Raw genomic sequence first — 15,117 nt, forward strand, 5'->3', positions numbered from 1 at the left:
CCCCCCCCCATTTACTTTCTTGCATTTATATTGAAATTATCTCTGAATGTTACTTGCATTTGCAAGTTCCAGGCAGGATGAGTGTTCAGCTTCTCCTTTCTTGAGAGGTCTTGAAAGGATCACCTGTTTCATGTAATAATTAGTTAATGGAGAGTATTGCTGTTCTGTTTCCACTGAAGTGAATGAACTATAGAAATTCAAAAGTGAGTTAAACCAATCTAGCAGGTTATCTTCTCAATTGTGCTCTAAGCCTGGAGTAGTTGCTCTGCTAAAACCAGAGGTGTGCCAAAATGCAACATTTAAAACTATTTAGCAAAGAGGCTTTTAAGGACTGATTCATTGGTGCCTTTAGCAGTGTTTTATCTGGTTTCTACTGTGCCCTGCAGATTATAAGTACTCTGTAGATACATGCAATAGAATTGGAGCAGTGAGGTGGTTGGTATGCCGTAGCTGTGAGCCTGCAGCATGATGGGGGTGTGTGATTGCAGCTGCAAGATCTAGCAGGCAGCTGCTCTCCTTGAAAATCAGCACTGCCCCTGCTTTGACCATCCATCCGATCCAGTTGGCCCTGGTCCTCCACATCAGGAGCCTTCAGAGAAGAGTGTAGGCCTGCAGAAAGCTTTCTGTGCTTCTCCCTTCCATTCGAGTCCCAAAGCAGTTTTAAGTTTCTTTTGGTTCAGCCTCCTCGTAGTAAATGCTGGGTCATGAGAGTAAGCAAGCATCTATCTACTCTATTCCAGGATTGCCTGTCAGCCCGTTAATGTGCTTCAGATTCAGAGGCAGATCTGGCTCATAGTCCTTTAGGGCTGGATGGGAATGTATTAGGGTTGACTGCATTGAGGACTGGGAAACCTTTTTTTTTCCCCCATCTCGTGCACCTGGAGTGGAGGCTTTTGTGTTACTCTGACTTGTGCTCCCCTCCAGCCTTTGGGCAATTGGATGTCACGTGGGTGAGTGTCCTCAGCTGCTTGCTGTCCTTCTGTTTTCTGTATCTGTGAGACAGAGGGATTTGTGTACTCTAATCCCTACAAATTTCTGTGTCCTATCCCCAGCTTTCAGTATTCTGGATGCTGCCCTGAAGGACATGGCTTTCCTGGGCTCTTAGCAAGGGTCTGATTCGTGTTTGATGCTGGTTTGGGGGTTTCTTTGGGTACCTGCTATAGCTCTGTTCTGCATCAGGGCGCTGAACATATTGACTGTTACCTGGGTCTGGCTGCACCTCAAAAAAACCTCCTTGGCTGTGCAGAGGAGTCAGAGGCATGTGAATTGGCTGATGGGTCAGCAGTTGTTTTTAATGAGGTTTTAAGATGATCAAAGCTAGTGAATCTGCTTCTGTCTTGAAGGGGGAGAAAACACTTTGACAGCATCCAAAAAGTGAAGGACCAGGTTGTCCAGGCTGTCCATGGATGTTGTGGCAGTGGTTAAAGTCTAAGCAAAAGGTATAGGAAAACTGGTTTGCTGCAGTTGTTCCCATATTGTTGGAGTGATCCTGCCTCTCTGCAGCCCAGATCCCTGCTAGGCATCTACCCAAGTGCTGCTCAGAAAAATCTCTGGCATTGTTTGGTTTAGCTAGGAGACATTGGGTTTGTAACCTGGACCTGCTGGAGGAAGGTGTGTGTCCAGAGATGGATATCCCATAGAGATACGCCTCCAAATGTACGGAGAGCCACTGGCAAGCAGTGCAGTGACTAACTTCAGCATGTGTGTCTGCTCATGTTGGATTTGACAGATTTTTCCCCCGCAGCATCAGTGAGTTGTGTAACAACAGTATCATAGTCTCACAGTCAGCTCCCAGGTGAAAATAAGCATAGCAGGGAGCTTGTCTCTCCCAGCATGAGGGTTTCAGGGACTTGAAAGAATATAAAGCAAAACCCTTTAATGGGACTTTTGCTAATTTAGAGATGCTTCAGGAACAGCGGCTGGAGGTAATCTCTGTATGGGATTGGGAAGAAATGAGCCATAAATGCCTGTGAAGTGGCTATCTGTGGTCCTGTGGCCTTTCCTTGTGATGCAGCAACTGGCTGTATATCAGCTGGTGGGCTACACAGCCAGCATGGACAACTCAAAGCATGTACTCTGTGTGTAAAGGCAGTAGCTTGAGGAAGCTGGAGAACTGAGAGGAGGGAAGTAGTTAGTTCAGACAGCAAGACAAGTTTAAAGAAATTCAGTATTAGAGTTGAATTTCTGTGCAGTTGGTCCTAGGCTTGTTGATGTGGGTTGTTTAGTGCTGTGTATGGACAAGGAAAGCTGGATTATGAAATAAGTAATGAAATAAAGCTGGATTTGAGTGATTGCTTTGCAGGTGTTACAGCCCAGTGCTGTCAATAATTAAAGCATTGCAGACCTTCAAGAGCAAAGCTGTAGTTTCATCGGCGTTGAGCCCAATGTGCATGAGGCTGGGAAAGCCTCGTTGAAGGGAAGAACCACAGATGAGAGATGCAGTTACTTGACCAAGTCTGGCACAGCAAAGAAATACCAGCTCAAATCTTTATGTGCCCCTTTCCCCCTGAGGGAGGGGAAACAGCTGAGTTGATAGGAACACCTCTGTGTTTTGCATGCATGAGCGCCACATTCATGCAAAGAGCAACAGCAAAGGAATTTCTGGGGGACAGGGGTTTGTAGCAGCGTCACAATATTGGTAAATTTTTAAGACACCACAGTGGTGCAGTCTCTGGATGGGGTAGCATCTCCTAATCACTGCTCTTATCGGTATGACACCTATTGCCATGTGAAAAGACAAATGCATGGCAAAGGTCCGGTTTCAGACTGTGTCTATGGCCAGTGACTGTCTGGAAGGTAATTGCAAAATAAAAAGTCATGTGCTTCTAGCAGCCTGGTATTTGATAATAACCACATCTAATGAGTGGGTGCTGTCTTGGAGGAATTTGATGAACAAAACATTGTTTGAAACACACAAAGTGATTATGAGCAGGAGAGGATGGATTGCATGATAGGTTTTCGTTCACAGGCCATCAATCTCTGAATTTCCATGTCCCCCCCCAAAGCAACAGTAAGTATTTATCTTGGAGGACTCATCAGACCAAGTCTGTGTATCGCAAGCTTTGACTTCCTCCTGTTGCTGTCATGTTTGAAGATGGCTTTGCTTGGACTGGACCAGAAAAATGAGCCAGCAGAGCTGCTGGGTGCACCTGATAATGAGGTGCAGGGGGGAGTATGTGTGCCCTCTCCTGCCTGCAAGCATTTCCAAATGCAGCGTGAGTATAGGGCTGGCTGGTGCCAGAGGAGGAGGGTTCCTGCAGTCAGGAGATCCCTGCAGCATGCTCTGCAGCATCCCCATCATCTGGGAAGTGATGTAAAGAAAACCTAGGCTTTCAGCCCTCACCAGGTAACTTGCTTCCCTCACTGCTTTGCCCTGAGCAGAGTGCCTGCCCTGGGCTGGCCCAGCTGCTCTGGAGCTTGCAGAGCCATGCTGGGATGGGCACAATGCTACTGGCCCTGCAGAGGCAGTCTGTGTGGCATTGGGGGAGAGGCCCTTGCAGCAGAGGGCTAGAAAAGACTTTGTGGTGCCTGAGATTCATACATCTTGCAAAAGGAGCCAGGCTGGAGAGGAGCAGTGTCAGTGGGGCAGAGGAGGCAGAGGAGCGCGGACAGTACCCCATTCTCTGATGTGGCTCTTGGCAGGGCCCAGCCTTACCTGCGAAATAGAGAGGAAGAGGAGGATGGGGTGACCCACAGGAAGCCTGGGGGCCAGATCCTACGTCAACTGAATCACCAGGATTCCCTCCAAATTAGTGAGGTGGCTGCGTCAGTGCCCTGTGCTGCAAGCCTGGGGGCTTTGGCACTTGCCGTGGGTTGTGGGGGACCGAGTGCCTGGCTGTCAGGCTTGTTATTCCTAAAGCAAGACTGATATGTGCTGGGTTAGTGGTCAGAGATACACGGGTTTTGAAGTATTTTTAATTGGCTAATGCTGACTGACGTGCCTTCTCATGTCTGGAGCCTTTGTCATGAAAAGGCAGCAAAACCACAGGTTCCTCTAAAAAGGGGAATACATACAGCATGAGTCAGTGCTCCAGACTAGGCCTAACTTGCTCTTTTTTTATTTTTTTTTAATCAGATGGAAAAAGGACATATTAATACCATTTTGTTGACACTTTAATGTGTCTCTGTTTCCCTGTTTGAGTAAACAAATTGATGCTGTTAATCAGTCAGTTGTAGAGATATTAAAGCAGGGCGGGTCTGGGAGGGACGAAGCATCTCGGTTTTCAAACTAATGTGGGGCTGCTAAGAAAGCAAATTCTTCCATTTGGATCAGCAGCAAATTCCAGCTCTGTTTCTGTTGGAAGTGTTCAAGTGGCTGTCAGGAAATATTTGGTTGCCGTGTACTTTCAGAATTGAATTAATCCTCCAGCTTTCAAGGAGCTGTGCAAATGCCTGAATGCTCCTTCCACCCCACCTTTTTCCACTGATCCCCTGTGCAGGATGCAGCTCCCAGGGCTTCCACTCTTGGGGAAGAGTCTTGGCGACTTTTTCTCAGGGCTTGAGTGTTTTTAAGTTGCTGTCTGAGCAGTTAATCTACCCAAATGTCCTGGTTGTCTTCAGGCACTTATGCTGGAAGTGCTGAGTGCCACAGTGGAGGCATCTCTCTGGTGACAGTCCCTGCTGCAGTGGCGTGTCTCCAGGTGGCCTACAGATGTACACAGGCTGGGGCAGCTTTATTTGACTGCCCATATTGCAGTTGTCTGGAGAGCAAATAAACTAACCCCAATTCAGTGACTGCAGTGTGTTTAGAAGCTATAAAACTTGTTTGCACAGAAACTTTATACAGTCCCTCTCTAGGAAGGAAGCTGATAATCAAAAACCTGAGATGCACTTAAAGCAGCTCTGATCTGCAGCTTGAAGTGAAGTCTTCAGAGGACAGAAATGGGCTGCGCTGTCTGCCAGCCACTCTTCTGTGAAGCTTCTGTCGGGCATCTGTGTGTTACGCAGCTGCCTTTGCTTTTCTTCTGTGGGGTGAGGGATGAAGACACAAGCAAAAGGGACCTGGAGCAGGAATTGCTTCCTTACACACGATGTTTATGTTGACCAATGGACCATCTGTCACCAGGGTATAAAATGGGTGTGGGATCACTAGATCACCTCTGTCTCCTCCTTTCCCCTCGTTCTCTCTAAAAAAGGACTTTAAATGTGAGTTTGTCTTTGGCGGTGATTGCATGCCCTGGCAGAGACTTTGCTCGTGGTAGAAGTGAATGTGACGTGGTGAGGCGTGAGCAGCGTGGTGCTGCATCCCCACAGGGCTTCGAGTGAGGCAGCTGATGTGATCCCCATGCCAGTGTGATAAAAGGGCTTTTTATGCCCATGAAGACAAAGCCTCTTGTTTAAAAATGCAACTGAATGAAAAACATGATTCTGAATGCAGTAGACTCGGCTATTAAAAACAAACAAACAAAACCCACACAACAAAAAACTGTAAAGCTCCCCTGGCCCAGTGTGCCAGTGTTGGTGTAATACCTCTCCATTGCAAAAAAAAAACCCTCTGTAAAATTGCTTTGGGAGCTTGGCAGTCTCTGTCAACTTGTAATTTTGCAGCCCACTAACCTTTTCCGTATACTGTTTTGTTACATCGTAACATATTTCCACTTCCCAGACAGCCATAACAAGGTCAGGTGTCTGCTTTTTCTCTGTTGGTTCAAATTCTCTCAAGCAGAGAAACAGAGGAGGAGGAAGCAATAAGAAAACCTGTTTTATAGGCTTACTGACGGAGCTGAACAGCATAGGGACTGGAAGGGAAATTTTCTTCTAAGTGAAGTCCCGCACAAACAACTGCAGGGCATATCCAGAGCTTGCTATTTCCCTGATAAAGTCAAACATCAGCTTTTTTAGAAACTTGGCTTATTGTGGTGTTAGCAGCTTGTTTTGGTGTTAAAGATGTTAAGAGATAGTCAGCAGCAAATTAAATTCCAATGAAGTGGTTAGCTAATGATGCTTTTGGAAATCCCTTTTTAAAGGAAATCCTCATGGTTTCAAAATGAATTGGTGCAAATGAGGATTAGGAAGAAGGCAGAACTTGTGAAGGAGGGTTGGCGGAATTTTTAGTCTTGTAGCTTGGCCTCTCCTGCCTGGCAGCTCATGCCACCAGCCTGCCTGCATAGCCAAAACTGTCTCCCTGATAGTGTTCCCAAGTGTTTCTGCCAGTGGTGAAATCTACCTCTTCTAGTGTGCACCAAGCTTGCTCAGAGCTGATTTTCTTGCTGAGCAACTCCTTTATCCCCTGGAATAACAGCCAGGTTCTGGTGGCTGCTGGAGCACCTGTGGGAATGTGGCAGGGAAGGGGCTGCTTCAGGAGCAGGGGTAGGTCCCGGTCTGGCCGACTGGGCATCCAGCGAGACAGGCAGTGCTGCACACAGCATTCCTGCACCTTGCAAGAACCTGCATGATAGCATTTCCTTGGTAACGCCTAACTTGTAATCTGTGAAACAATATAAAAAAATCTCCTGTGGTGTTTTTGTTTTTTTTTCCTGATGCAGCTTTGCTGCACTTCCTCCCCCTGCCCCATTGCAGTATGACCCCAGTGATGAAGTTGGCCGTCTCGGTGTTGGTGGCTTTACTGGCTGCTAAACATCTTGTCGTGTCCACTGGCAGCTCTGCAGATGCTGGGAGGTGGTTTCTGATGTGCTTTCCTTCATGTCTCTGCTGGGATGCAATTTCTTGTTGACTTTCTCTGCTGCTGGCACCTGTCTGAGCTGCTTTCCCAGGCTGCCACACCTGCTCATCGCTCTCATCTCTAACGACTTTGTTCTTTCCAGACTGAGTGAAGTGTTACAGAAAATGAGTATTTACAGCTACAGGCAAACTTGTGTTCTTAAGCTAACAAGTGCTTGTAAAGGCAGCTGGAGCCTCAGACAAAAGAGTCTTGCTAATCAGAACACAGGCATTTGTGAAACTGAGCATCTTGTCGCTTGAGCGGCGAGCCAGCCTGTTCAGGATCCTGCTTTCTGACAGTCTGTAAACCTGAATTCACCCCTCATCCTTTTGCTTACAGAGGAGGAGGCAGCTGTGTCTGTTCCCATAGGCAGAGGAGGAACCTTTTATTTCTGAACTCAGAGCAATTGTAGCTAACAGTGGGAGCTGGAAAATCTTGGGATGCAAATCTCGTTTGAAGTTGTACTGATCCTGCTCAGATCCCCATTTTAAAGACTCTAAGCTAGAACTAGCATATACGTGTGCTAGAATGTGCTAATCAGTGCCTACCTTTTTGTTCATGCACAGGGATTGCTTGCCCTGTTTGCATTGTTCCATCAGTAGTTGGTCTCTCTTGGTCATATTTGCCAAAATGCCAACAAGGACATCTGATGCTGCTGTCACGGTTGTCCTGGGAAGGGGACATGGACAGGTCACTCTCCTTTCCCATCCTTATGGTGATACCTCCTGTCCAGGCTGGCTGGGTGGCACCTAATCAGTGCTTGGAAAGGAGGATTATAACAGATGGGTGTAGGAACTGTATGCTTCATCCTCTCTGTTTCTTAAACACCAATCAGACCTGATCAACGTGGAGTTTCTGTGTACTTCGTGTTTGAGCGTGGCTGATGCCTGCTGTTCTGCAATTACTTGCAGTGTTCCTGCCATGCCTTGCTCGGGAGGGTGGAGGGGGTCAGTGGCAGTGCAAACAGCCTCTTGCTTACATGGCTTATTGAGAGACGGACTCTGGGGAAATAAGCAGGTGTTTATTCAAACAGTTTTCTTGTAGAAAAGCAGACTATTTCCTTTTTGCAAACAGTATCAGGTACACTACTTTGTGCAAAAAGACTTTTTTCAGGTGCTGTCCACAGTCTTTATTATTGGGCATGATAGCTTTGTACTCGGGTGACAGACAGGCAGAGCTATTAATATTTTAACTCTAGATTCTGACTTTGTTCAAAGTTGTGGAAAATCCCTGGAGATGTGAGCTTTTTTGACCTACAGAACACACTGGTAGCACCTACCTTAATGTGTGCAGAACAGCATAGCCCATAAAATAAATACACAGAGCTAAATATTAACAAAGCTAATGGGATTTTTGACTTGTTAAGGGGTGCATTTCCCATCTTCTGAGTTTCACACATCTGGTTTCTTAGTGGAAAGATAAACATGGCTTTGAGAACTGTAGTGACCTGGGTACTGGTTGTTGCTATACTGCTGCTGAAAACTGCATGCATTTGAACGCAGCCTGGTTTCACACAGTGTCCTTTTTATTTCTTTAGGTATTCCCTAAATTCATGAGATGGCCAACACCACGCAAATCTCCAAAGATGAGCTGGAGGAACTCCAAGAGGCCTTTGCCAAAGTTGGTAAGTCACAGTGAGGAGGGCACCTTGCTCCTGTCTGCTGTACATTTGAAATGGTTTCATCTCACCCCTGTGAGCAGCGGTGCCAGCAGGATGTGGGAGGTGGTGACCTTCTCCATGCCAAAGTGTCCCTTGGCAGCCTTGTTGCTTCTGGCTTGTTGCTTCTAGCCAGGGAGCACAGAGGAAGGGACATGGGCTGTCAGTGAGCACTGACAGACAGCCTTGCCAGGGTCATCTTTGTTGGTTTCTGATGTCAGAAGAAATATCCAAACAGGTATTGCATTACTTTGATTCAGGCAGCACTTCAGGGCTTGCCGAGCGCTTGGTTATGATGATGTTGGTTTTGGCAGAACCGTGCAGATGGTCAGTGTAGGTGCTACATTTCTGGTTTGTGCAGGTGCATTTGAGGCACCACGTTTGGTGAATTTGTAGGCAAAATCTAATTAGTGTTTGTTTACCTGGCCTTTACAGAGCAACTTGCCGTGATAATAAAATGCTTTGCGGCTGTGGTGCATGTGCATTGCCCTCTGGTGGCTCTATTTCTTCTCTGGTTCTCACCTCCCTAACAGCCCAAGCTCCCCTGCCTACCTTCCAGCTTTCCTCCTCGCTGGCATTGCAGAAGCCTTTGGCAGGCTGCTTTGGGAAGCTGAAATGGGCAGAAAACTGACATCATGGAGGAAATTGTTTTCTGCTGGTTTAGTTTCCTGATATGGCTTAGTGGAGGATCAGAGAAAGGCCAGGGAGGGGTGGGATGGGCAGCTGAACCACAGCAGTGTAGACTGAGGTCAGTGTATGCAGCTGGAGAACCACACCCAGGACTGGCACCATCCGGCAATGAGTTGCACAAGTGATCAGAGCCAGTTGTTTCATTTTTCTGACTGGACATCAGTATCGCTTAAGCACTGGTTATAAATACAAATTGGTATTTGCCTTGCATTTGTATTGGGTAAACTGCCCTCTAGAGCAGGGTGACTATTAAAACTCTCACTTGCTCAAAATCTGCAATCTGCATAGAAAAAATATGAATTTCAAAGACAACTGGTTCTCATGGACCAGTATTGCCTGTTTGGACTTGAAGCAAGTTGCATTTTAGGCAGTTCCCTCTCCTGTCTTGTTCTTCCTGAGACTTTTCCAGCAGCTGCAGAGGGAGATGAGTGACCATCATGCTTCTTGCTGCCTAATGTGCCTCTGAGTACAAACCTTAATAAGGCTGGGATGCAGGCAGCCCATTCTGTCCTTTGAATTTAAAATGATTAACCTGGCTGGAATGTGGTGGCTTTTTGTCATTAGTGTGGGGGGGAAATTATCAAGATTATGTTGGTTGGCTACCTTTGCACCGGAAACACAGAGAAACCCAAGTCAAATCCTGATTTGTTTTAGGAAACCAGCTCACCCTGCTCAGGAGGTGGGTCCCTGTTTGGTTTTAAATTATAAAAGCAGTGTCAAAAGTGTTATTGAGAAATGTGATAATTAGGTGGACATACCCACAAGTGAGATAGGATTTGCTAGTTCTTTTCAGCTGTCTTCTGTTTTGCGTGCTTTAGGCATGGTAAAGCCCACAAGCATTGCTGTGGGACATACCTGTCAGGAGCGTCTTTAATGCTCTCATTCCTTTTATTCTTGCCTAAAGGAGCTATATTTGCCCTGGGATATAGAAATAGTCACTAACTGGGCGACTTCCATTGGGAACTTCTAATGCCATCTCTAGGAACGTGAAGAAAAGTTGGGCTAAGGCTGCTGTCTAAAATAAAACTTTTCTTTCATCTCCAAGCTACATGGAAGACTTGGCATGCAGCTGAGAAGCATGACTATAGCAAAGCTCAGCTGGTTGGCTTGTAGGATGTTGTAGAGGAGATGTGGGGAGAGGAAGTGTCTCACGTGGTTGTTTCTGCTCAACAAGGTGTGCTCCTCTCCAATGAACAGCTGCATGGGCTTCCTGGAGACCTGCTTTAACTCTAGCATGGGGCAGGTGCTCCTCTAGATCTGTAGGTTGATGGGACTTTAAAGGTGTGTGTTTGACCAGCTTTTTTGTATGCAGCTGGACTGGATTGAGACATCTGGTGATGCTGGAAGGCAGCAAGGTGTGTTACTATGTACTGTCACCACCTGCCTTCCATGCTACTTGAAGGTATCGTATCCCCTCTCTCCCATGCAGTTTGTGTGCTGTTCTCTGACAGGCACCAAAAGGCAAGGGGCCTACAGACTACCTACTGCTTACTAGAAGCCGTCCACAGGTGAGAAATCATGGTTTAAGGTTAGCACTAAAGTCAGCCACAGCTCAGACAAGCAACTCCCATTATCATACAACCAGGTATTTGTATTGGACATGTAGTGGGGAAAAAAGCACTTTAACATCGGAAAAAAGTAATTAAGTGGGGCATAAGAACTTTCTAGACTTTGAATGACCCACAGGTTAGTGAGAGAAGAGCAGGCTGCTCCAAATCTCAGCTGATTTCTGAATTTCTTCTGTAGAACACGTGTGTGTATGTATGTACTTGGCCAAACTGTGGCCCTTCATAAGGGCGGCATGACAGAACACAGTCTGCAAACTTGCTCTGTTTATTTTTCTGCCCGGTTCTAATAGCACAGATAAGCATCTTTTCTGGAAACATGAAGTACTTAAAAATCGTAACCCAGCTGAACACTTTGTTGCTGCTGCAAGGTGGTAAAACAATGCTCTGAAATGTTAGCTTAAGGCAAATAGGGATCTGTGATCCTGCTAGAGTGTGTCCTGCTGAGCATATATCCTTAAAAGGAAACGTGTGGGTTACGTTCCCCTCTTGCATCCTGTTATTTAAGCTATTTTAAGTACTTGTCGGGAGGAAGCTGAGCCAGAGCTTGAAGCAGCTTTTGGGTTTTGTTTATTGCGGCTTTGCTGCGCCACCTGCATATGGGCAGAAGATGGTGCCGTGCATCGCTGCAGTGACCTTTCCCAGGTTTAGTACGCTGGCATGCATGCATCTTTCAGTAGAAATAGGAAACTTCAGATGTGCTGTAGTTTCCTTTCCATCAGGCAGATTATAATGAATCCAGGCTGTAGCTTGTCTGTTAAAACAATTTCGCTTTCTTCCATTAGTAATTCCGGGCTGTATGCTGGAGGATTCAATTTGGGATAGCTTCTATTTTGACAGCCTCTTCAGCTGTTGAATGGCATTTCAGATTTTGTTAGAGAGGGCTTTTAGACCACCTTCTGACTGAAGTCTGGCCCTGTAGCAGGACATCCAGCAAGGCACCATATGGTGGACCTGCAGTAATGCTGGAAATAATTATGAAACTTGCTGGTGCTGCAAATGTGACTACTTTTTTCATTGACTGATGCTACTTTGTACGTTTGACTGTGATGCCAGAGGAGGAACAGAGACAGCAGGAAGAGAAGCAGCTGCCCTGTGGGATAGGGGTCTCGGGCCTATTTGTCATGTTTACAGGGCTAAAGGCTTTTTGACATGTTAAGAGAAGAATGGGTCCATGTTCCACTACACTGTCAATCACTTGTTAAGGTTACTTAATTCTGCAAGCCAGCCAAAACCACGGGGACTAGCACATCCACCAAGCTTTAACAGTTAAATCTGCCCTTCTGTGGCCAAGAAGTTAAAACTTGAAATTAGAGCATCTTTACTGCAAAACCGGTAACTTGGTGTGGGGCCTTGCGGTTGAACCAACAGACCTGACTTGCTTGTAAATCCCATTCCCCTAATATCTGGGACATAGATGCTCTTTTAATATATGAAATACATCAGTGATTAATTTTTTTCCTCAGCATGCTATGGAAAAGTAACTCTTACAGGTGGGTGTTTGGGATGTTGTTAAGAGTTGGAAGAATTTAGGTCCTGAGACCCAAGGGTTTTGAGTGAGTTATGGTGCATTACTCAACAGTGTGTGTCCTTCACATTTAATTAGGTGCTGTCTGTCTGAGCCCAGTGCAGCTGCTGAAAACCACTGGTGTGCAGCCCCTCCTGAGGGACAGTATCTTTCTGGCTGCCGTGCTCCTGAGTCGCATGTGCTCATTTTTTTTTTTTTTTTTTTTTTTTTTTTTTTTTGGTGAGCAGAGGTGAATCTTCTTTGAACTAGGCACACCTGGAGGACTGGGAAGATGCTGCTTTGCAGGGGTGAAAAATGTTGACCCAGACTGCAGTAAATTTCTGATATCTGCCCTGCAGCCAGGTTTGATGCTTTCAGGATGAGATTGAGGTCTGCTGAGCAAGTGTCCATAGACCGAACAATGGCCTAGGCTTAACTCCTCAGTTGCATTTCAATCAGTGTTTTTAAGTTACGGTTTCTGTTCTGCAAGCAAACCAATATTAAATGCAAGACTAGATTGTACCCTTAAAAGATATGGAGGGCTTCATGTGTAAAACTGAGCTCTAAACAACTTTAAGCATCATTTTACCTGTGCATCCTTCCAGCATATTAGAAACAGGGACTTTGGAGCTTGGTTCCCTGCTGTCTCACCCAGCAGGCATCTGCCTCATGAAATACCACATACTGTGTTTTCCCTTTCACTTCTGAATAGGTGCAGACATGGCACATGCAAGCCTGGTTCAGAAACACTTCTGAGTGCTTAAGCGAGACATATCAAGAGGAAAACCTTTATCAAATTTGAATCAGTCACACACATGATTGTATAAAGGATACAATATGTATTTTAAGTCTTATTTTTCTCTGTCCTTCGCCTACTAACATTTGGGTAGATGTAAAACTTAGGTGTTTAGGCGGTGGATTGATTGAAAGAAGTGATGAACAGGTGTTTCTGGATTTACCTGCTTAATTTGGCAGGATGGCAAAGGATTGTGGTCGGTTCAGTCAAGCACAGGGTAAAGCAATGGGTGTTGGCTGTAGGCATGCTGGTGGTGAAGCAAAGTTTGGTTTTGGGTCCATAGGCCCTGGAGATTACCAAATCCCTTCTTGTCTGATTTCTTCACTGGCTGTGAGGCCGGGAAAAGATGCTTATTGTGGAGTTAGATTTAGTAATAAGAAAACTGTAACAGAAGAAACTGTGATTTATCTGGAGGGGAAATAGTTTGCTGATGACATCTCAGGCTGCACTGTTTAATAAAGCTTGCCTTTGTAAGCTTAGAATTTTTTGGAATAAAATTCTAAAATTGAAGACCAGACAGTAGTATGTTGCTATCATTAATCATTGGCTCAAACCACTTTATTTCATCAGCATTATTGTAAACACTGACATTTCATAAAGTAGTTTAATGTATTTATTAATCTGCTGGAAATGATGCTGCCCTTCAGTTTGAGATCTAGGGATTGGGGTGTAGGAAGGGAGTACAGGTTTGCTCTGTGTTATTCTGGATGTTTGCCACTAAGCATTTGAATTTCACTTTCTTGCTAACTTATAAAAACAATTTTAAAATCCCAAATGTATCTAGAAAATGAGGAAGATTGGAGTGGTGGTGTGGACGTACTGCTTGCTGGAACATTTGTGTGAAATAAAACCTAAAAACCACAACCGACACTTCATTAAAAGTAAATTGACTTTCAAAATTTTGCTAAAAAAATTACTTTAGAGCTATCTTAATTTTTTTTTCTTTTATTCTTGAAAGTATCTCCCTCTAAGCATAAATACTGATCCCAGTGGCTGTGGTGTGGGATTTCCTCTTGAACAAAACTAAATACTGGGACTGGCTCAGCCTGGGGAGCCAGCAGCAGCCTGCAGTCAGCGAGGGTGTTTGGGCAGCAGAAACTGTTGCTTGAGTGGGATTTAACTCAGTGGCTTTAGGGAGAAGCTGCTGCCTTATAAATAGCAGAAAAATCCTCCTGTGTGGTATACGGGCAGAATGGTGGCTGAGTGAAGCTAAGCAGGGCTGGGTGCCTTGCAGCACGGTCTGCTTTTGGCAACTGTTGGTGGTGAGCCGCACTTGGCAGTGCGCTGTCACAGTGCCAGGAGCTCTGGAGGTGCGGGAGAAGGTAATGCAGCTGCTTAAATGTGGAGACTGCTCTCGTTTAGCCTTAAAGGGCTCGGCTGATGTCTTCAGTACAGACAGTGTGTCGACTTTGCAGAGCCCGTGGTTGAAGGATGATCGTAGGAGACTGCCAAATCCCCACCTCCTCAGCCCATCCAGGTGTATTCCTCACCAGCAGCAATCCATAGTTGGTATCTCCCCACAGCCCCAGCCCTGGGGAGGAGATGGCAGCTCAGGCACTGAAGTAACTTCCCTGGGCTGTCTGTACCACTTGGCCCGCAGCAAGGGGATTAAAGTCGCTACTGAGCCTGTAACACCACAACGTGCCCTGAAGCCCTGTCTCTCCGAACATGCTGGAGGGTCATGCTTATGTCTTGGGATGTGAATGTGGGCTATCCGACTGCTTCAGATGCTCTGGCTGCTCATGGACTCAGCTGTGCTGAAAGCCGGGTACCAGCTGTGCTGTGAACTGTCTGCTCATCCTGGTTAGCCTGAGGAAGGAAGCACCCAGCCTGTGCCTGTCCATGGTGGCAGCAGAACCTCACTTGCCTAAAGAAAGACTGGGGCTGATGGATTTGTCCCCTGCAGTTAATAGATGTGATGATGTCCCCAAAGGGTTTGGGATCTGTTGATGTGAAAAGCTCCCGATTCACACTAGATTCTTGTTTTCTTTCTTCCCAAATCTAGTAGGCGATAATGTCTCACTAAGCTGCAGTGCTGCTGTGGCTTGGTGGTTGACTGTCAAAGCAGATGTCCTCGCAGAGCATTCTTGGGCAGCCTTAAAATATCTGGCTGCAGTTTTTGGTCAGCAATAAACTGATAACATCATTATCAACATGATAAAAAAATGTAAATGCAGAGCTGGCTTAGTGTTTTCAGTTCAGAAAGTAAGTGCTGTGTTTCATTACCGTCTATTTTTAACA

At 45.9% G+C, this 15,117-nt stretch overlaps 1 protein-coding gene across 4 annotated transcripts in view; it reads left to right on the plus strand.

Annotated features, from left to right (window-relative positions):
• The window catches only part of PLS3 (plastin 3), a 45,845-nt gene that overhangs the window by 15,700 nt on the left and 15,028 nt on the right, over positions 1-15,117 (plus strand). For 3 of the 4 annotated variants that reach the window (XM_026848647.1, XM_026848646.1, XM_026848649.1), the window contains exon 2: positions 8,199-8,285. In XM_026848647.1, the coding sequence (XP_026704448.1) occupies positions 8,219-8,285 (67 nt within the window). In that variant the 5' untranslated portion in view covers positions 8,199-8,218. Of the gene's footprint in view, positions 1-5,046; positions 5,067-8,198; positions 8,286-15,117 lie in introns of those variants that run through there. The other variant, XM_026848648.1, reaches the window with a different exon arrangement.

Source organism: Athene cunicularia, assembly GCF_003259725.1.
Source record: "Athene cunicularia isolate RWA chromosome 4 unlocalized genomic scaffold, athCun1 chr4_part3, whole genome shotgun sequence".
Lineage (NCBI taxonomy): Eukaryota > Metazoa > Chordata > Aves > Strigiformes > Strigidae > Athene > Athene cunicularia.